Source organism: Podarcis erhardii (assembly GCF_964252035.2).
Source record: "Podarcis erhardii genome assembly, chromosome: 15".
NCBI classification, from domain to species: Eukaryota; Metazoa; Chordata; class Lepidosauria; order Squamata; family Lacertidae; genus Podarcis; species Podarcis erhardii.
In genome coordinates this window covers 35542202-35564437 of record NC_138505.1, presented here as the reverse complement: position 1 = coordinate 35564437, position 22236 = coordinate 35542202, and the positions used below count along the sequence as shown (strand labels likewise).

At 43.4% G+C, this 22236-nt stretch overlaps 1 protein-coding gene across 7 annotated transcripts in view; it reads left to right on the top strand.

The window, feature by feature from the left end:
- The window catches only part of SFSWAP (splicing factor SWAP), a 107000-nt gene extending 102424 nt beyond the window's left edge, over positions 1-4576 (top strand). For all 7 annotated transcript variants that reach the window (XM_081842235.1, XM_081842234.1, XM_081842233.1 and 4 more), the window contains 2 exons: positions 1151-1223; positions 4208-4576. In XM_081842235.1, coding sequence (XP_081698361.1) covers positions 1151-1223; positions 4208-4273 — 139 coding nt within the window. In that variant the 3' untranslated portion in view covers positions 4274-4576. The remainder of the gene's footprint in view (positions 1-1150; positions 1224-4207) is intronic.
- The last annotated feature ends 17660 nt before the right edge of the window (positions 4577-22236 follow it).

Below are 22236 nucleotides of genomic sequence, written 5' to 3'. Positions count from 1 at the left end.
CTTCTCCATGATGTGCCAGTTTTCTACTTGCAAGAATTTTTATTTTTTGCATGATCGCATTTAATTAAGGATTTTCTTCAGACAGAAGTCAAATACAGTCATACCTTGGTTCTTGAACAGAATGCGCTCCAGGAGTCGGTTCAACTTGCAGAACTGTTCGAAAACCAAGACGTGGCTTCCAGTTGGCTGCAGGAGTGTCCTGCAGCCAAACAATCAAAAGCTGCGCCAGACATTTGGCTTCTGAAAATCGTTCAAAAACTGGAATGCTCACTTCCAGTTTTCGATCATTTGGGAGCCAAAATGTACGCGTTCCAAGGCGTTTGGCAACCAAGGTATACCTGTAGTTCACTTTTCACGAGCATATCTATACCTACTGTTTCCAAGCAGCTGCAGCTTCTCCTTGCATTAATTTTAGGAATGAAATGTTTATCCTCTGTCCTGTGAATACAACCACCTCACTGGATTCATCACGGTTTAATCGTGATTTCCCTAGGTTCTCCATAGTGATGGGTTTTGTTTTGTTTTTGTTTTTTTTCTATTCTCCTGCTTTGAATGAGAGAGCACTGGATGCTGGGCTAGGATGTTGTAAGTCACTCCAATGAGCTGCTGCTGCTGAGAGAATTTGACATATTTCTCAAGTGCATGGGGAAAATGGTAGTCAGTGTCCTTTGGCTCTCTTTCAGCTGTAACTTAGCACCAACTGCAGTCATAAACCGCTTATGAGAATCCACCAAGGATGAGAGACTCCACATAGCTCAGAACGGCTTCCATTTATCTAGATATGTTTTAAATCATGGCACCTCCATCTGATGATACCCAATTATGTTTAGCCTTACTTAAACCTTAACCTGACTACTCATAGGTACCCACATCGATTGTCTCATTAATCTTTACAAGAATCCTAGAAGGCAGACCAGTATCATCAATACGGGGACAGGGAGGCGGTGGGATGACAGGCTTTGAGGGGCTTGTTAAGACTTTCTGCTGAATTCATGGCAGAGTTGAGATTTGAACTTAAAGCTCATTCTCTTAGCCAATACATTTCATTCACTAGGGGATTTTTTCATGTTTGAAGTATCTGGATATATTATATCTGTGCATTAATTGTCTATTTCTTGACTGAATGTCCCCCTTTTTAAAATTCTTTTAGGGGAGTTTCTTTGGAAAAAGACGGCCAGATCTCTTCAGCGATTGTGTCGTCAGTGCAGAGTAAAATAACTCAGGTACCACTTGAAACGTTCCATTTAGTAATGATTACTAAATTGTCTCAATTTTGTAATGCTCACATTGCATTTTGTTTGAATTGCTGTTTTCAGTGTTGAAAAGAGCACTGCAAATGGTATGTAATCAGCATATGCTTCCAGATTTTAACCCTGTTTTGTTACAAAGCTGTAGTCTCTGGTATTGCTCCCTTGAATGACTCTTCCCATTCCCCTTTTCTGCCTCTTACACCTGGAATTCTCTCCCGACTGTAGTGTCATCTTCTCTTCTCTTCTCTTCTCTTCTCTTCTCTTCTCTTCTCTTCATCTCATCTCTTCCCTTCCCTTCCCTTCCCTTCCCTTCCCTTCCCTTCCCTTCCCTTCCCTTCCCTTCCCTTCCCTTCCCTTCCCTTCCCTTCTCCTCCCCCGCTTCAAACCCATCCACAGACCCTTGCTTTTCCACAAATACCCTCCAACACACACATGCACACACACACAGAGAGCAAAGTCTTTGTAATGATCATCGGTTAAGGGTACCCAGCCCCACAGCCTCTTTCCCAAGGTTCTTGAGTCACTGTAGTTTTGACCAAAAAGCAAGGTAAGCTTGATCATCAATGGCTTGGATCACAGGGAGGGGAGGAAAACAGAGTGGGTGTAGCCCCCCAACCGTGTCCCGCACATGCACCCCTTCTTCCCATATATGCAAGTGGCTTCCAGTCTCCTGCTTGGGAGAAGCAAACCACTGCATTTGGACAAAATTCTCTTTCCCCAACCATGGCAAATCCAGCTCTACCTGGCACAGCTTGCTGCAACCCCTCCCTGTGAGTCCTTGCATCACACACACACATCACTTCACAGACCCCCTCCCTCCCTCCCTCCCGTTCATCATGGTGATAAGCATTTTGCTACTTGTAAACTTACAGAATATTTCTAATTAAAGCTGATGAGTACTTTGGAAATAATTAGAATATGTTGTTAACTAGAATAGTGCAAGAACCACTGCACTGTCAAAAGATACAATGAGGTTTGTTTACTGATCTGGGTATAATAAGAGCACCCCCTACTTCGTTGTGGGTCACCACTTTAGTGCAGTGCCTTGAATCATCACATCTAGCCTTCGGCACACTAAGCAAAGTGCATAGAATGTGTTCAATTTCCTTCACGCAATATAGTCAAGAAAACAATAATTCTGTGATCACACTGTTCAGTTTCACTTGTCTTAAAAATGCATCTTTTTGTTTTGCTTATTGCAAATTTAATTTGACTCGGCAGGATAGCTCCTAAACGGATATTTGAATTTCTCTTAATATGTTAGTCTTGAGAAATTGTGTTTGGTGCTTTTAATAATTTGTGTCATTTTTCAAGAGTGCAATTATTGAACAAGCAGCATTCTGCTTGCTGTTTTTGTTAGATGTGATCCTTTTATACTTAAATGGATAGAACTTGGTGGAGTTTTGATTAAGAGAATTAACTCCTCTAAAGGAGATGCAGCCCGATCCTGGAGAGCCTTGCGTGGCTTTCAGAGTCTCCCCACACTCCCTCTTTAAACCTATGAGGTTTAAAGGGGGAACATGGGGAGACTTTCAGAGCCCTTAGCATGTGGGAGGTGGGTACGGGGGTTCAGTGTACAGCATATTTTTTCGTCTTCCCCACCTGCCACCTGCTTGCTCATCTGCTCAGATACAGTGGTGCCCTGCAAGACGAATGCCTCGCTTAGACGGAAAACTCGCTAGACGAAAGAGTTTTCCGTTTTGGAAGTGCTTCGCAAAACGAATTTCCTATGGGCTTGCTTCACAAGACAAAAATGTCTTGCGAGTTTCTGCGGGGTTTTTTTTCCTCCTCCCCCCCCCCTTTTTTTAAGCCGCTTATCCGCTAAACCGCTAATAGCGCTAATCCGCTAAGCCGTCAATGGGCTTGCTTCGCAAGACGAAAAAACCGCTAGACGAAGAGACTCGCGGAACAGATTCTTTTCGTCTTGCGAGGCACCACTGTATTTAAAGGGGCAGGTGGGAGAGAGCAGAAAGAGAAATTGAACCCACTGGCACGCCAGTATTACCCATAGAGACAGGTTCCTCACCCCTGAAATAAACCATCATGCGTACGTGTCCTGCAGCCCATTTCTCTGCCTTCAGTAAAAGTGTGGCTCTTTCAAACCATAGTGAGTAATTTAGACCTTTCAGACTATAGCAAGTGAGTAATTTAAGACTGCCACAGATCTCAGTTTACCTAAAAGATTACATTGTGCTCTGGGATATCTCCTGCATAAAGTGCAAGCGGAGTTGCAATTCAGTGCCTTTGGCTTCTTTAGAAATTTGTTTGAAAATGCTTCTCGGCATCCTGGAATAGCTCACTTTACAACAGACGTTTTAAGTCCTCCGCGTTTCACCTGTTTGCCTCAGGATTTAGAAACTGTGTCTTTGCCGAGAAATTCTGTATGCAAGTTCAGGCGTTGGAAGGTTAGGGCCACGCATACAAGCCCTGCCATCAGTTCACCCACACTTGTGGTCCCCCATCTACTCAGGTCCCCAGCTTCCCTGTGTTGAGTGGGGAAGATCTGGTACTCATGTAGGACGTCTCGTGAATTGGGAGCCCTGATATATCAGGGTCTCCAGTCATGTGCAGTGTTCTGCTGGTGTTCAGGCAAACACAAGAACTAGCCACCAGCAGACCTTCCCGCTCAACACAGGGAAGACCTGTTCACAAATTCAGTTTTGTATGTTCAGGAAATGCCCGGAACACCCTTTGTATTACCTTTTCTACATTTTGCCTTTTATCAATTGAGAATATCTCCTTTTTTTGTACATGAAATTTCTGTCTCTATATCGGAGGTAGCCAACATGTTACTCTCCAGATGTTCCTGGAGTCCAGCTCCCATCATCCCTGATGGTTGGTCGTGCTGGCTGGGGCTGATGGGAGCCACCACATTGACTTTTCCTGCTGTGTACAATGTGAACATCCTCAGCACGACTTTTCTGAAATGCTTTCAATGTTTCCTGTATTCTTTGCAGGATCTTATGGCCAAGGTGAGGGCAATGCTCGCAGCTTCCAAAAACATCCCAACTAGTGCCTCCTGAGACCAGAAGGAGGGACTCTTCAGAATACCGTGTACAGAAGGAAACTTGGTTCCAGTGGTTCCCAACAGCAGAGTTTAAGGAGCTGACATCCTTGTTGTGTACAGAAGATCTCATTGGAACTTCAATGATTTTTCCACGTCAAACTTCCTTTTGATAAAATAAGCCTTTGGGGGTTTTGTAAATTACGTTTTGACCAGTTCTTCAGTAAGAATCTTACCATGAGCAATGTCTGTATATTTGTAAATAAAATGTTCCTGCGGATGTTAACACAAATTAAAATGCAGATAAACCATTTTTATTAGATACTTTCTGGAAATTAGTTTTTTTTCCTCTTATTTGATTTCTTTGGATCCACTTTTCAATCTGAGTTCTTCAAAGCGGTGTGACAAATGAAAAATTGCAGCATAAAGTCATAAAAAAACTAAAGGCAAAGGGGCATTGTTTATGAAGACCCTGCCCCAAAGGAAAACTCTTTAACTGTCTAGACAGGTGCCCATTTTATAGTAGTGTATGGTACTCTAGTGAAGAGTCTGTTCCAGAGATTAAAGACCATATCTGGGGGAATCTTGTTGTTAAAAAGGCTGGGGGCCCTAAGACAATAGTTCCACTCTTGAACAAGAATTGAGTTTCCTCAAATATACCAGATTCTGATTAGAAAGGGCTTTAAAGGTAAACATCAGCGCTTTGAATTTAGCCTGAAAACTAGTCAGCAGCCAATGGAGTTCATATAAAATAGGCATGTTAATTTCCCTTCCAATATCAAAGGTGTACAGCCTGAAACTAATTTTATTAGAGCTTCTGCCACTTGGTACTAACTGTAGTCAATGGAAGAGTGAATTCCGTCTGGAATAAGAGTTATAATAACATGAATACAAAAAAATATAATTAATCCGACTTTGACGGTTAAAATATAAAAAAATCTCCTAAAGCTTTTAGCATCAACCGTTTTGAAATATGAAAAACTGTTCAGTGTGTCATTGAAGCATGCCACTTCACGTACCCTTAGTCACTGACCTATTTTTCTTTGACATGTTCTTAGATCTGCCATCATTTCCCCAAATGCAAAACAGCTACCATTCTCCAGAGATCCAAGACTTCTCTTATTTAACTCCCCACTCCATGCTAAAGGGGGAAATAGTCTTGAAAGTTAGTGAAGATGCTATCTTGCTTTTATAAATGGCTAGTGGCAAATAGCAATTATATGCTAAATCTTGTGAGCTTCCTATAATTACAAATTCATTTATCATACAGATTGAAGTTCAGTGCAATAACCCTTTTCAAAATAAAAGGGCAATATTTTAAACAGTGGCTTGGAGGCGGGGGGAGGGGGGACACACCAGGAGATAAAAATGTTAATCAGTGACCTGTTTCCATAGTTCTTAAGCAATATAGTTTTACAGTATACTGTGTGATAATAACCCTTTAAATTTGACTGTTTAAAAGTAAGAGAGAAGACAACCAATTCTTTAGGCTGGATATGATCTATAGAAAGAACAGTTCCCTTAATTAAAAGGTCAAGTATTTTGTCCTCCTGTTAATTTATTTCAACTGGTAGTGCAGGTGGAATGTTTCACATTGTGAAACTGATAATAGGAAAGAGTGGGATTAACCATTACTACATCCAGTTAAGGAAATGATCCATGTAATACTCTTTTTCAAGACAGCTTAGTCTATCAAAACTATTTTCATTATCAATATCTGAGATGAAGATCACCGCAAAAATCCTCAAAAACCTGTTGCTCAGATAGAGCGAACTAGCATCACATAAGGAAGGACGCAGTTTGACAGTCCTCAAAAGGAAGTTTCCCACCTGCTAAAACCCCTTTAATTGTTTTATTTATTACTAAAATTTATGTGCCGCTAGCCTGCGGGATTTTTACAGCAGCTTGCAGTCACACTTCTAAAATGTTCCAAATGCACCATGCAAAACCAGAGCGTAAAATCTAAACAGCATCAATTCAGCATCACCAGCCATTTCCATCTCCTTTAAAATGAGTGGAAAACCATCAGTTCAACAACCAAAATACTAGTGCAAAAAGTGTGTGTTCTTTTTTAAAAAAACAACAGTGAAAGACAACATGTCTTACTAATGGCATTGAACAAAGTCTTCAGTTATTTTCCACACTCTTCAGTGGGAGATGCCTTTCTAGTTTCCTTCTCTGCTGAATCAGGAACTAAGCAACATTGAGAATTGAAGGAGATGGCTAAAGTGGTAGAGCACATGCTACTTTGCAGTTTCTACCAAGAAAGACATGGATTTGATCCCCAGCATCTCTGGTGGATTAGCATGTGATCACCTGTGTTGTCTCTGGGATAATTTCATTGCACTTTTACAATTAGAAATGCAAGGGGAAAGCTCTGCTCAAGCAGCCTTCAACAACCTTTTGCCCTCCAGATATTTTGGACCACCTCACCCACCAGCCTTGGGCAGCCCAGCCATGCAAAAAGATATCTTGCCTCTCCCCAAAAGGGAGACCGGAATCAGAGGACAGGTTGCTTTTTATGGCTGATGGAAAGGCTAGCTCATTGTGCGTCACCATATGAGGAAAACTTCCAACAACCCATTTTAATAATTACATGAAAAGCATGGTCATCTAATCCAGGTTTAGTCCTTTTAAAGCAGGCCTGGCCAAACTTGGCCCTCCAGCTGTTTTGGGACTACAACTCCCATCATCCCTAGCTAACAGGACCAGTGGTCAGGGATGATGGGAATTGTAGTCCCCAAACCACTGGAGGACCAAGTTTGGCCATGCCTGTTCTAAAGAGAGTGTACCTCTTAACACATGGTGGTCAACTTGACTTGCATTGGTGGAAGAAGCTGTGTGGGTATCGGGCAGTGGCTTAGCTTAGGATCTGTTCCACCTGTTCATGTTGTGCGTTAGCTTCAGGTACCACATGAATTGCTTGGGCGCAATTAATCTTTGCAAATGTATCGGCTCTATGGACAAACACTGCATTTTGTCTAAAAAGCTCAAGATGGCCAGTGCTGTGTGCTATTCTCAGAGACCCCACCCCTACTTGCTTGCTTGGTTGAATGATACAGAAGGGTGTACAAGTGTGTAAAGGGAAAATTAACATTCACTACTCTGCCCACTTTTGTCTCTGGTCCTGCCCAATACTGGCATGCGTCCCCTGAAAGGGGTTGAAAAATGTTCATGATCCCTGATTTAAAGCAATAGTGGGAGTGGTGGGAAATATAGACTAGACTAAGCCAGATCTCGATGAAAGGAAGGAAGAAAGGAAGGAAGGAAGGAAGGAAGGAAGGAAGGAAGGAAGGAAGGAAGGAAGGAAGGAATCTTCATTGTCATTTTGTTAATGAGAGGAGAAGCACAAGTTACATAGACTTTTCCCAATAAATGGGACAGCAATAAAACACCACAAATCGGGAGGGGGAAACCAGGATGTTGCAGAAGCATGCAATGCAACTTTACAAAATGATCATAAATAGAACATCGGGAGAGGAATAAGAAAGTAGGCTAAACTTTTATGAAGCCTTTCCACATAGTAACCTAGCAAATTGTGGAGGTTTGGTGGGTGTTGCATTTGCGTTGACATAGGAAAAGTGTTTGTGCCACATCAAATGAAAACAAGTCTATTTTTGACTCACCTCTAAGTGCTTTCCTTTGCTGTGTTAGGTGTTCTGCAATGAAATGTCCCAAATTCTTCCAAACCACTCCTCCCGAGAGGGGGATATGTTAGATTTCTAGTGAGACATACTTTAATTTGTCCTTAAGTGAGCTTTCCGAAATAGGTTGACTTTTGGGCAAAATATATTTAATTGTACAGATTTCTCCTTTTTCTCCAAAATAGGAACTGGTGATATTAATCATTAAAGCAAAAGGCTAGATGGTTGAAAATCAGAGCTAAAGATTGTCATTCACACCAGATTTGGAGAGTCAGATTGCTTATTTTGTTAATGCATGCCCAATAAGTTTTCAGAAAGGGTTACAGCATTAGAAAGGGTGGTGAGGGTTCCAGTTCCATTTTGACACATAAGAGTTGAAGCCGTGTTGTCAAATCATATGTGTCAGCTTTTAATTGGAAAGTCTCATAATACAACTTAAGATTTAGGGCACCAATACCTTATTTAGTTCTTGGTCAATACAAGGTTAGACCGCTCACCTTGCTTCTTTTACCTCCTGAAATAAAATTTTAATCGAGTGCTGCTATCAAGCCATTTGAGAATTATGGATAGGTATGGGCAGGGTCTGAATGAAAGAGAAGAATTTAGGGAAAATATATATCTTCACTTCTGCGTCGGCCTAACCCACTTAAATTTAAACACTTCCAAGACTGAAGTTATTTGTGGTCTTTTTGTGACAGTTCTCAAAGTTCCTTCAGCCAAGTTGACATAACTCCACCAAGATAAATCCACCACACAGCAATTTAAAACAAGAGTTGGACCTTAACCAGTTGTGTTCTGAAGTCATGGAAATTATAGGCAATATGACCAATTTGTTGTAATTGATTTTTAACCCAGCAGCCTTAGCCAACGTATTAAGATCCTGCTATAGTGGCAAGAGAGGATGACAGAGCATTAATAGCAGATTGTCTGCGAACATATTTAATTTGTGTTCAGTTCCCTGAATTTAGATATCTTCATTTTCAGTGGAGAATCTCAGAATCGTAATGAAAACCTCTACTGCCACTGCAAATAGGAGGAGCGATACTCCATTCAATACAATCAAAGGCCTTGAAGGCATCTAGTGAAATTAAAAGTTGCATGCATGGTGAATTATATTGAGAGCCCTTCTCATAGCATAAGAAATTATCCTCTGAGGGATAAAACCAGTTGGTCCAGAGCTTAATAATTGCCAATAAACATATTGAGTTGTTGGGCCATTGCAGATAGTAATTTTGCATTAGCATTCAATAATGCTGTAAGTCTGTATGATTCCACCACAGTGGGGTTGGCATTAGGCTTAGGGATTAATACAATTCTAGAGGTTTGGGGGGCCAGTGCCCCTGACAGGATGTCCTTAAATAGTGCAGTCGGTTAAGGAGCTAAAGCCTCAATATCTCAAGTCTTGAGCCCTTGCAAACATAATCTTTTCCAAGTCAGTTTCAACCGAGACAAGGAATTGACATCTTGAACTTAATCTGACGCATCAGGCTTCATCCACAGACAGGAGAACGTTTCAATCTACTTGCTGTGAACTTTCTCTCTGCCCTAAAAGTGCTCATCATATAGTTTCCCACTGGGCTCCCCTCTGTTTTACCAGCAATAATTGGGAACTAAACAGTGATGCCTTATTCAGAGGGGCTTTTGAGCAAAATGACTCTGTAAAGAAGAAGAGGAGGAGGAAAGCTATCAACACCTGAGGAATAGGCCTGTGTTTTGTTTTGGCTTTGTTTTTCTTCCAGCCAGGAAGACAGAAGGTGCAATAAACCATTTAGGAACTCCATACTAGCAATAGAGTGCCTTCCTGGATGTCTTGTGACACAAGCAATTACAAATCTTGGAGATCTCCATCCACCATGGTTGCCTTAAGCAGCTACTTACTACTAGTTTCTTAAACTAGAGAGCCAGTGTGGTGTAGTGGTTAAGAGTGGTATACTCATAATCTGGGGAACCGGGTTCGCTTCCCCACTCCTCCACATGCAGCTGCTGGGTCACCTTGGGCCAGTCACACTTCTCTGAAGTCTCTTAGCCCCACTCACCTCACAGAGTGAGTGTTGTGCTCCCCCACAAGGAGAATGTTAGCCGCTTTCAGACTCCTTCGGGTAGTGATAAAGCGGGATATCAAGTCCAAACTCTTCTTCTTCTTCTTAAACTTGGTTGTGACTCATAGTTTTTGACACCCTCACAGTACATTTTATAGCAAAACAAGATGGAGTATTAGCTCCAGCATAATGGAACATTTACCTTCATTTTCACACTGTGTTCCTGATGTCTTTGCGCAGGCTTTCTTGTGTATTCAACGTGCTCCCCAGGCGTGGGTGGCTGTTTTTCTCCCCCGTCCCCCCAAAAGCCCCCCTACTAAATGCATTGCTTTAAGCGTTCTCCAAGGGATATATAATGGCATTTCTGTAGATATGCTCCCATTTAGAGGGGGGAATGCTGCTTACAAATGTAATCTTCCTACTCTCCCTAAACACAAGGCATTTTACTATAATGCACTTGACCATCCTCATAAATGCTTCTTAGCTTGAGGGATAAAACAAGATGTTTACTTGCTTGTAACATTTGGGAGCTGATTACCTTCTTGGATACGCAGGCTCCATTTTTTCAAAAAATATGCAGGTAAAAGTGTTATTAAGGGATGCATTCTGTTGTATAAAGAAAATACGCCCTCCTCTTGTGAGTACTCACTGAACACTGGGACATGGGAGAAAATGTTCCATCAATTGGTTAGAAATTATTTTTAACATGGAATTTCTATTTGTCTGAATGTTGAAAGTGTGCTCAATTCTTATTGTCACGTTGCCTGATGCTAGAGAAGATGTGAGTGAACTGCCCCTACTTCAGCCCCAGCAAACATGGCCAATAGCTAGGGATGATGGGTGGTGTTGTTCAGCGGCATCTTGAGGACCAAAGGTTTCCCATCCCTTTGCTATACAGATGAGTGAATCTGAAAACCACAGGGAGCTCTATCTAGGGTTAAGCATTCAGAATGTTTAGCCCAGGGCAGGTTCCTTTAGTAGGCGGACTCATATAGGAGCCTTGTCCGTTCCATTCCAAACTAAATAGTTTTGCATATGAGTGCATTTTTGCACACCACAAACTACTGTGCATCTCATTCAGGGACTGCTGTTGCTCCCGAGATTTTGTATTTTACAGTGGTACCTCAGGTTAAGTACTTAATTTGTTCCGGAGGTCTGTTCTTAACCTGAAACTGTTCTTAACCTGAAGCACCACTTTAGCTAATGGGATTCCCACTGCAGCCGTGCCACCACCACACGATTTCTGTTCTCATCCTGAAGCAAAGTTCTTAACCTGAAGCACTATTTCTGGGTTAGCAGAGTCTGTAACCTGAAGCGGATGTAACCCGAGGTACCACTGTAGTTCATATCTTTGGGGTCTTGAGGGCTAGAAATTTGCTTCCTTGTTCCGAAATTATGAGCCAAGTTTTTCAACTAACAGTGTGCTTCTGTGGAAGAGTTCTGTGCAGAAGAATTCTTCACCCCTGCCATCCTACACCTTCAGCTCTTTATTCCCATTTCGCACAGGCCCCACAAGTTTCAAAGTGCATGCTGGAAAACTTTCACTTAGGATTCTGATCTGTTGCTGCTCTGTTTAGCCTTGGCCCTCTGCAGCTTTCCTCCTCCTATTAACAGCTGTCTGCAATAGCTGACATATGGTGCTGTGGGGAGAATCGACTCTTCCCCACTTCAATTAACCGAAAGTGAAAAGGGTGCTTCAGTTTCTCCCCTCCTTCCCCGCCTCCCCCAGGCTGAAAGTGTGAACTGACACTTTCTTTGCTTCTCCATTTACTTCTCTCAGCGTTGCAGGTTTTCTGCTTTCTCGGTATCACAGGTCGTCACAAAACTGGTAATCAAAGCCAAAATAATAGAGCAGAAGCTGCAGGGGGAGTAAAAACCACCAGCAGTCCTGCCCTGCTTGTTTCTGCCTTTATCACTTGGATAGAGCTGCATCCTGGCTTAAACAGCAGGTGTTGAGCTTTTGACCTCCAGAATGCTTCTCTCTCCCCTGGGACTTTTGCTCTCGAGTCATCATAACCACTTACCTACTTTGCTCAAGAGAACTGGGGGGGAATTCAGAGATCATCCACATACAGCTTTTGACTGCTTAGGTCAAAAGCGGGAGAATTGCATCCCTTCAGAATTTGCAGAACTACAATTCCCATCATCCGTGATGATTGGCCTTGTTGTCTGTGAGCTGATGCGATTTGTAGCTCAATGTCACAGGGGTCGGCAAACTGTTTCACCAGGGGGCCGGTCCACTGTCCTTCAGACCTTGTGGGGGGCCAGAATATATTCTGGGGGGGGGGGAGAACAAATTCCTATGCCCCACAAATAACCCAGAGATGCATTTTGAATAAAAGGACACATTCTACTCATGTAAAAACATGCTGATTCCCAGACCATCCACAGGCCGGATTTAGAAGGCAATTGGGCCAGATCCAGGCCCTGGGCCTTGGTTTGCTTACCCATGCTCAATGACATCAGGAGTACAAGAGGTTCACCTGGCCTAAGTACAAATCCATGTGGACTCAGATATTCAAGCTTGTTATTCACCCATCCTTGGTCAAAGGTAGAAAATTAAGGTCTCAGTGGGCAAGATTCAATCTAATGGCCGGAGGAGCAATTCAAATTTTGATTGTGCTTCAATAAGAAATTAAATCACAGGTCTCAAACCAAAATGTCCTCCAAATTATGTGACGCCACACAATGTGTGCAAAGATGCACATATTAGGGGGCAATTTGCATGAAAATGCATATATTAGTGAAAGTAACATAATGGAATCGGGGGGGGGCACTTGCAAAAATGTGCATATTAATCGAAGCAGCGTAGAAAAATATGTATACTAGGAGAAAATGGTACTAAAATGTGACTCAATTTTCATGAAGATTCTTTTTTAAAAAAATGCAAAATGCTGCAGATGTGTGGAAAACTGGATTTAAGATTAGAAAAGGGAAAGAAAATGGAATTGTGTGTATATATATATATATATATATATATATATATATATATATATAAATATTTATTCACAGTTTAAAAGTTACAAAAAGAAAAAAGAAAATAATACAAAATACAAAAAAAGAGAATACAACAACAGAGAAAAAAGAAAAAATGAAAAATAAAAATACATTCACTTAAAAAAGAAAAAGAACAGATTAAACCTTTACATAACTTTCTTCCTTTACTTATTTCCTTGACCTCCTCACACCTCCCAAATTTTGTATTCTAGTTCAAATCGTTTTTTCAGCAAATCCTTCCAACCTTATTTTCATTTAAATAATTTAATTTAATATATTTATAATTAACCTCCTTTCTTTCATCAACTCATTTTTACTTAATCCTTTATATCATTTCTACCAAAACCACCTAATTTTCTTTTTCCAACATCTTTCTAACAGTCCTTAATTTTACAATATTTTTGAAGATATACCTTAAATTTTTTCCAGTCTTCTTCCACCGACTCTTCTCCTTGGTCCCGGATTCTGCCAGTCATCTCAGCCAATTCCATATAGTCCATCACTTTCGTCTGAAGAAAATGGAATTGTCAGATCCATCCCTAGTTGAAGGACAAGTAGTTTTCAGCTGAACACCAGGAAGAAAAAGAAAAAGAAAAAAACTTGGTTGAAAGAGCAGCATGGCAAATGGAAGCAACTTCCTACAAGGGGGGTGGGGTCTTCCTCACTGGTGGGCTTCAATAAGAGATTGGGGGTGCTCTAAGTCTGGTGACCCTGAAGGTCTTCAAGGATCAATTGTGCTTTTTATCTAACCAGGTTAGAATCACTCATTTTTAAAGGAATACCTGGAATCGTGTATGTTTGATCTGCATAAATGGTAAATGCAGGGAAATGGGTGTGGAAAAGTTATTCCAGAAATGACTTTATATGCACCCATGAATACTGTATTCATCCACTCATAAACTGTCATCCTTCAAATCAATGCCATTAATCAATCCTGACTGATCAGAACGTCCCGCTCCCTGTCAGGGAGTTCTCTGGCAGCTGTTAGTGATGTCTTTCAATTTCTGCTGGCATTGATCATAATTTCCTATCAATCGCCATGCTTAAAATCCATCACAGAATATAACACATTTTGCTCACTGCCAATTATCCTATCGCTCTGAGTTTCTCTCCGCCGCTGTGTTATCTATCCCTAGGGGACTGCATGCTAGTCTCCCACTCAGTTCATAAGTCCACACAAATAAATCGTTTAGTATATCCAGTATACTCGCTGATTTTGGAAGAGGGTCACAGGGAGAATGGCAATGGGCTGGACAGCTTCTGCTTTGAGATTCTTAACATTCCTGTTCAACCCCATCTGGCCCCTTGCAAACTGCTACAGCTGTTCCTGCCTGGCCCTTGGGTGTATCCCCACTTTATTTTTTTCCTGAAATAATTCATATTTGATTTTACAAGTATAAAGTTATAACAATACGAAATACATATCGATATTTAGAGATTTCTCCAAATCTCCAGACTTCCCACCTTTCCCTCTATTATAAACCTTTTCAACTGAATATTATTTCATCATCCAAATGTTATGACTCTCCATTTTGTCCACAATGTCTTCTACATTACAAGTGTTATTACAATTCTGCTAATGTTTTCATCTGCTTACAGTGGTCTCTCAAGTAAGTTATGGATTTTCCCCATTCTTTGTTGAAGTTTTGGTCTTCTTGGTTCCTGAGTTTTCCAGTCAGCTTTGCCATTTTGGCATAATCCATCAGCTTGCTTTGCCATTCCTCTCTGGTAGGGACTTTGTCTTCTTTCCATCTCTAGTAGCATCCATGTGTTGTGTGTACATCGAGTCATTTCTGTTCCTTTGGAATTTCAGTAATAAAAAGGCTTCTGGGTTGTTGTTTTTAAAGGATATTTTGAACATTTTTCCTCAGTTCATTATATATCATTTCCCAGAATGCTTTTGTTACCTTACACATCCACCACATATGGTAAAAGGTACTGGGAGTATCCCTACTTTAAACCCTTGAATTTTCTTCCTCTTCTTCTTGGCTGGAAGAGCCAGGCCCTGTGACTGGTAGGGCTTCGCAGGACTGGGGCCTTCCTAAGTTTGTTCTGAAGAAGCAAGGTGCGGCCGCACAGGTGAGGCCGATTGGTAACTCACAGCACCTGGTGGCAAGAGCAGGGAAGGGATATAAGGTCAGCATTTCCCTTTGGCTCTTTGCCACAGCAACAAGCTTCCTGCCTTGCTGCATTTGGCTTCTTGACTCCTTGCTTCCTGACCCTCGGCTTCCTGACTCCTGGCTTCTGGCTTCTGGACTCCCATTCCTGCTCCCACCCCGTCCTCTTGCCCCTGGTCCCGACGTCCTCAGCCGGGACTTTGACCGTCCGTAAACTGGACTGTGACAGTGTCCTTGAAGAATGCTAATGCTTCTTGTTTGCCTGGATGGTGGATATAAAAATGTGTAAAAACAACCACAAATCTGACATCAGTAATGGCAGTATCCAAAAACCAGCAGAGGAACAATTCAATCTCCCAGGACACTTGGTACCTGATATTTAGGTGGACATCAGAGCACAAGGAAACTTCAAGGGAGACTGCAACAGGGAATTTGTGAATTAAAATTCACCAGGAAGTTCAGTACTATCACATTTATTTATTTATTTCATAAAATTTATACACAGCTTGACAGGGGGTAGGAACCCCTCAAAGCAGTTTACTAAATCTGGATGTGTCTGGGTTGTTTTTAATCACACTATAGGTAGTATTTGACTTACCAATGACAGGGGGTTGAAAGTTATACCCAGAGCAGACCCACTGAAATTAATGGCCCCTCCTCGCTTCCCTAACTCCACATCCACAATTCTGCCCAAAGTTGTCACTGACTTTAATCATCATGACTGAAGGCTGCAAGAGGGACAAGCTCTAAAAATGTTCTTCAAGCAGATGTTTCCCTCTTGCTTCTTCTTTTCCATTTGAAAACGTTAACTTCTATTGCCTTGGGGGGCCTGAAGAGATTGACACACTGGATGGTGGGTTTTTTCATCAAAGGAGAAAATTGAGTCTGTATTTGCAGAAAGTACAGACTCAATTAAAAAAAAACACACAAAACTTCTCAGCTAGCTGTTGTCCTCATCATAGCCTTGGTTCAGTGTCGCCTATCGTCATTGCAAAAAAATAAATTCAGCTGTCTGTGGAAATCAGATAGAAAGTATAGTCAGAATAGATTATGTTGTGCGCTTCCTTCCTGCAAGCTATAGCGACTCTATACGCAAACCTACACATGAATATGAAACTGCAGCCAGAGTTGTGACGAACAGAGAGTATTGAAAATGTGTTATCTTTGTAATATGCAACAGCAGCAGAAGTTGTCACTTGTCCAGCTACCCCAGTATTGTCTACTCTGACTAGCAGCAGATCTCCAGGGTCTTTGTTGTTGTTGTTTAGTTGTTTAGTCATGTCCGACTCTTCATGACCCCATGGACCAGAGCACACCAGGCACTCCTGTCTTCCACTGCCTCCCGCAGTTTGGTCAAACTCATGCTGGTAGCTTTGAGAACACTGTCCAACCATCTCGTCCTCTGTCGTCCCTTTCTCCTTGTGCCCTCCATCTTTCCCAACATCAGGGTCTTTTCCAAGGAGTCTTCTCTTCTCGTGAGGTGGCCAAAGTATTGGAGCCTCAGCTTCACGATCTGTCCTTCCAATGAGCACTCAGGGCTGATTTCCTTAAGAATGGATAAGGTTTGATCTTCTTGCAGTCCATGCGACTCTCAAGAGTCTCCTCCAGCACCATAATTCAAAAGTGGCCATGATCTTAGTTTTTTTGATGTTGTGCTTCAGACCATATTTTACGCTCTCCTCTTTCACCCTCATTAAAAGATTCTTTAATTCCTCCTCACTTTCTGCCATCAAGGTTGTGTCATCTGCATATCTGAGGTTGTTGATATTTCTTCCGGCAATCTTAATTCCGGCTTGGGATTCATCCAGCCCAGCCTTTCGCTTGATGAATTCTGCATATAAGTTAAATAAGCAGGGAGACAATATACAGCCTTGTCGTACTCCTTTCCCAATTTTGAACCAATCAGTTGTTCCATATCCAGTTCTAACTGTAGCTTCTTGTCCCACATATAGATTTCTCAAGAGACAGATGAGGTGATCAGGCACTCCCATTTCTTTAAGAACTTGCCAGTTTGCTGTGGTCGACACAGTCAAAGGCTCCAGGGTCTTAGGCGAGGTCAACTGCTTCCTAATCTTTTCTTTTTCGGCCAAGCCAGAAACTGAACTCCAGCTGTACTGCTTAGTTCGAGTCCCTTTCTAGCACATAAAGCTGCCATTCATCTACCCAACCCAGGATTGTCTGACTAGCATCAGGTTGTGTAGATCTCTGGCAGAAATCACCTGCTGCCTGACCTTTTCCCCTTTTCTAACTGGAGTTGCCAGATATTGAGCCTTTTGCACGTAAAGAATGGGAGGTTCCCCTGAGCCATGGCCGTTCCCTACAAGGGAGTAATCAAACTGGAAGGAGCCTTGGCTTGGTGGCAGGATATATGCCATTTTGTACAGGAGGCCCTTGGTTCAAAACCTAACACCTTCCATTAAGATATGAAAAAGGGATTGCTGGATCTGGCCAGTGGCCCATCTTAGCCCAGCATCCCGTCCTCACAGAATCTTGAGTTGAGATTCCTGCATAGCAGGGGGTTGAACTCGATGGCCCTCAGAATCCCTTTCAACTCTACAGTTCTATGATTCTAACTTTGGGGGACCTGTGAGCAGGACCAGAACACAAGAGCACCACACCTCCTCAGTTGCAGTTTCCTGCAACTGGTATTCAGAAGCATTACTGCCCCTAACTGCGGAGGCAGAACACCACCATCATTTAAAACAGGTATGGAGAACCTGTGGCCTTCCAGATGTTTGGACTCTGACTCCCACAAGGCCCAGCCAGCATAATCAATGGCAGTGAACTCTGGTCCACAAGGGCAAATAATAATAATAATAATAATAATAATAATAATAATAATAATAATAATAAATTTTATTTATACCCTGCCCTCCCCAGTCAAGACCAGGCTCAGGGCGGCTAACACCAGGTATAAAAACAATTGATTAAAGTACAACTTAAAAAGATTAAAATACTCATTACCAATCAATCTTTATTATGGTCCAGAGACCCAACAAACACAACATTAAAATGCAGCCTCATTTCAGTAGAAACTCAAATCAAAAACTTTTTGGGGATGAAAACGTCAAATCTTCACCAAGGCCAACTATCCAGACTGGACCTACGTGGGCCAGAAAAAAAGCCAGGGAAGTCCCCAAATAGGAGTTCCATCACAGAAGGAGAAAGGAAAAAGGAAAGAGGGGGAGGGGGAGGGGATCAAGTTGATTCCAAGCCAAAGGCCAGGTGGAACAACTCTGTCTTACAGGCCCTGCAGAAAGAAATCAGATCCTGCAGGGCCCTGGTCCATCAAGCTCAGTCTGCACTCAGCCAGCCCACACCTGCCTATGCAACCAGTCTCATGGGTGACATTAGCTGTTGGCTTCTTCCTTCATCTCAGCGTTGTCCCGTGTAGAACCCAACAGGGAAGTGGAAGATGGGAGAATGGTATTAGTTGGCTCTGCCTGTCATTTGCTTCTGCTCCACCTCCTGTTTGCCCCCTCCACTGCCTTCCACCCTGCCCCTTCCAATGGGCACTGAGTCAAGGAGGATATGGGTTGCACTCCAACATCTGCACTGGGCTAGCGGGTCCATCGTTTTGTTGCCGTATAAGGCAGTTTCATACATTTATGTGGAGCTGGGCTGGGAATAAGTGCATTATTCCATTTTCTCAAAGGGATTTTCATGCCTGTTGCACTTCTAGTATCAAAGAACTAACAAATCTATTTTAAGGGGAGAGAGAGAGGTTTTCTGCTTCAAGGAGGGGCATCATTTGAATAGAAGTGCCATCAAATTAAGCAAATACCCGGAGCAGAATATGAATTTAATGCTGTAGTGATGTAAGCCCGTATTCCAAACCAGTCCCATTCTCCCCAAAGCTATTGCAAACCGAGATGAATATTAACCTCTCCCCATCCACTTACTGGTTGTTGCTGCTGCTACTGCTACTGCTGCTGTAACAGTAGGATGAAAGGAAGGTAATTTGCCGGGCTACCTTAAATCCATAAGAAATCAGTGGCTCAGGGAAAACTACATATCCCAGGGTCCCCAGGGGCTGGGATGATTCCAGATACTGCAGATGGGGGGGATGTGCAACACCTCCTGCAGGTAAAGCAACTTGAGAGATTTACAGGGGTAATTATAAGTTAATTTAGAACTTTTGTGGGGCGGGTGGCTTTAAAAAAACAAACACATTATCTAAGGTAACTCATAATTGCTAGTTCATTTCTGAGTCAAGCCAGGCAGTGCTCACCCATCAGTAGTTTTTGGAAATAAGAGTGCTTTTCCTTCTTTTCTTTGTATAAAAAAAGAATTGTTGGCATCGCTTGATTGTTTTGGCAGGCGTCAACCATAAGAGCTCATAAACTGTCAGCTGTCAAATACTAAACAACATCGCATGCCAACGTTCAAATACAGTAATGTCCTAAATACTATTGCAGGACAGCTGCAAAAGACTGCCAAATATCAACTGTCAATAGAAACAAACGTTGCAATAAAAACGCCATTGTTCCCTCTGTTGGCAGTGTTCATGTCTGAGAGCCAATCCACCCACCCGTAAGTTAGTTACAGAGGTAAGCACTTTCTGTCTGTGGCTGTTTTGGCAACTGGAGACACTGACCAATGTGAGGTTGCTTTAATGTATGATAGGACCCCAGTGCATTTTTCGTGCCTGTGAAGTCTCACCGGACACGAAATGATCATTGGAGATTAGACTGACAACTACATGCTGTCACAGGTGAAGGACTTTATTTTTAGGCTCAACAGAGCATGCTGGCTTTGGTCAGTAAAATATCTAAGTTGCTTATTATTTATTTATGTATTTATTTATTTATTTATTTATTTATTTATTTATTTATTTGTGACATGGGTGGCGCTGTGGGTTAAACCACAGAACCTAGGACTTGCCAATCAGAAGGTCGGCAGTTCGAATCCCCGCGACGGGGTGAGCTCCCGTTGCTCGGTCCCTGCTCCTGCCAACCTAGCAGTTTGAAAGCATGTCAAAGTGCAAGTAGATAAATAAGTACCACTCCGGTGGGAAGGTAAACGGCGTTTCCGTGTGCTGCTCTGATTTGCCAGAAGTGGCTTAGTTATGCTGGCCACATGACCCGGAAGCTGTATGCCGGCTCCCTCAGCCAATAAAGCGAGATGAGCTCCACAACCCCAGAGTCGGTCACGACTAGACCTAACGGTCAGGGGTCCCTTTACCTTTACCTATACCCCACCCATCTGGCTGGGTGTCCCCAGCCACTCTGGGAGGCTCCCCACAGAATATTATTATTAGTAATAATAATAATCAATAAAACATCAAACATTTAAAAACTTCCCTAAACAGAGCTGCCTTCAGATGTCTTCTAAAAGTCCAATGGTTGCTTATTTCCTTGACATCTGATGGGAGGCATTCCACAAGGTGGGCGCCACTACCAAGAAGGCCCTCTGCCTGGTTTCCTGTAAGCTCACTTCTCACAGTGAGGGAACCACCAGAAGGCCCTCGGGGCTGGATCTCAGTGTCTGGGTTGAATGATGGGGGTGGAGATGCTCCTTCAGGTATACTGGGCCGAGGCTGTTTAGGACTTTAAAGGTCAGCACCAACACTTTGAATGGTGCCCGGAAACATACAGTGGTACCTCGGGTTAAGTACTTAATTCATTCCGGAGGTCCGTTCTTAACCTGAAACTGTTCTTAACCTGAAGCATCACTTTAGCTAATGGGGCCTCCTGCTGCCGCCGCGCTGCCAGAGTACAATTTCTGTTCTCATCCTGAAGCAATGTCTTAACCTGAGGTAATATTTCTGGGTTAGCGGAGTCTGTAACCTGAAGTGTATGTGTCAGAGCTGCCCGAGGTCCCAGCTCACAAAGGACCAACGCCAGTTCTTATTATATACAAGAGTCTTTATTGAAGTTCAGTTTCGATTTCAAAGCCGCGGCGCGCAGCTCTACGTCTTGGACTCTAGACCGCTGAAGCTCCGTCTGAATCTCCTCCCCCCAGACACCAGTTCAAGACTCTAGCCTTGCTCCACCTCTTCCTCTGCTCTTTCCTCCTCTGGGTCCGCTTGTCCGCTGGGGTCTTGCCCTTTCTGGACTCTTCTGACGCTGAGTCCCCTGATTCTTCCCCCTGCCTCCGGCGGGCTTTAGGACCTGGTTCCCAATCCGGGCTTTCTGCTGTCCCGCGCGCCTGTACATTTGAACTTGGCGCGCGCGCCCAGCCGGCAACCTTTCTCCTGACCGTTACACTGCTCCTGTCACTGCTTCCCCCTTCAGGAGTGCTAGCTGGACTTGACTTCCCCTCCGTTCCCTCACTCTGCGATAGAGGCGTGGCCAGCCCTGACTCATCTTCTCTCCCTACTGGAGGAGACGCTGGCCCTGACACATGGGACTCTTCCCCCCCACTCCGCTCTGGTGGGGGAACTGGTCCTGATCTCCCGCTGCTGCTTTGGGAATCCCCGCTGGCCCCTTGCTTCTGGTGTGTCCCCCCTGGGACCCCCCTTGCCCTGGCCATCGGCGCCCCCCTCTGGGAATCTTCTGAATCGCTGGAGAAGCTCATGGAATCTCTCGGGCCACTGTCATACTCCCCTACGCTGCCCTCAGATTCCTCCCCTTCGCTCTCCGTTTCCTCTCTCCCCTGTGTCTCTGCTCCTGAGCCCCTGACAGTATGTAACCTGAAGCATATGTAACCCGAGGTACCACTGTACTGGGAGCCAATGAAGATCTTTCAGGACTGATGTTATATGGTCTCGGCAGCTGCTCCAAGTCACCAGTCTAGCTGCTGCATTCTGGATTAGTTGTAGCCCCACGTGGAGCACATTGTAGTAGTCCAAGTGGAAGATAACCAGAGCATGCACCACTCTGGCGAGACAATAGGGTACCAGGTGGAGCTACACATCTACTGCACCAGAGGAACCAGCTCCCAAGGGCTGAGCCCTTTTAGGCCCTCTCAGTATTTGGGGGGTTGGGGCCGGGGCCCCCGCTCAATGTTCCAAAAGTGCAGAGGCAAAGCATGGCGCTCAGCAAAGCATGACTCCAGCATCCGGCTTCTTCTTCTCTTCCTGCTGCTGTGGATAGGAAGGAGGGTCAAGACAGCCTCCGGCCAATGGCAATGCCAAGAGGAGGGAGAGGAGGAGCTGTCGGCCATTGAAGCCATGAGGCCGCTATGTTCGGCTCCACACCCAGTTCATCCTGATGTCGTGACATCACACGCACGACGTTGACA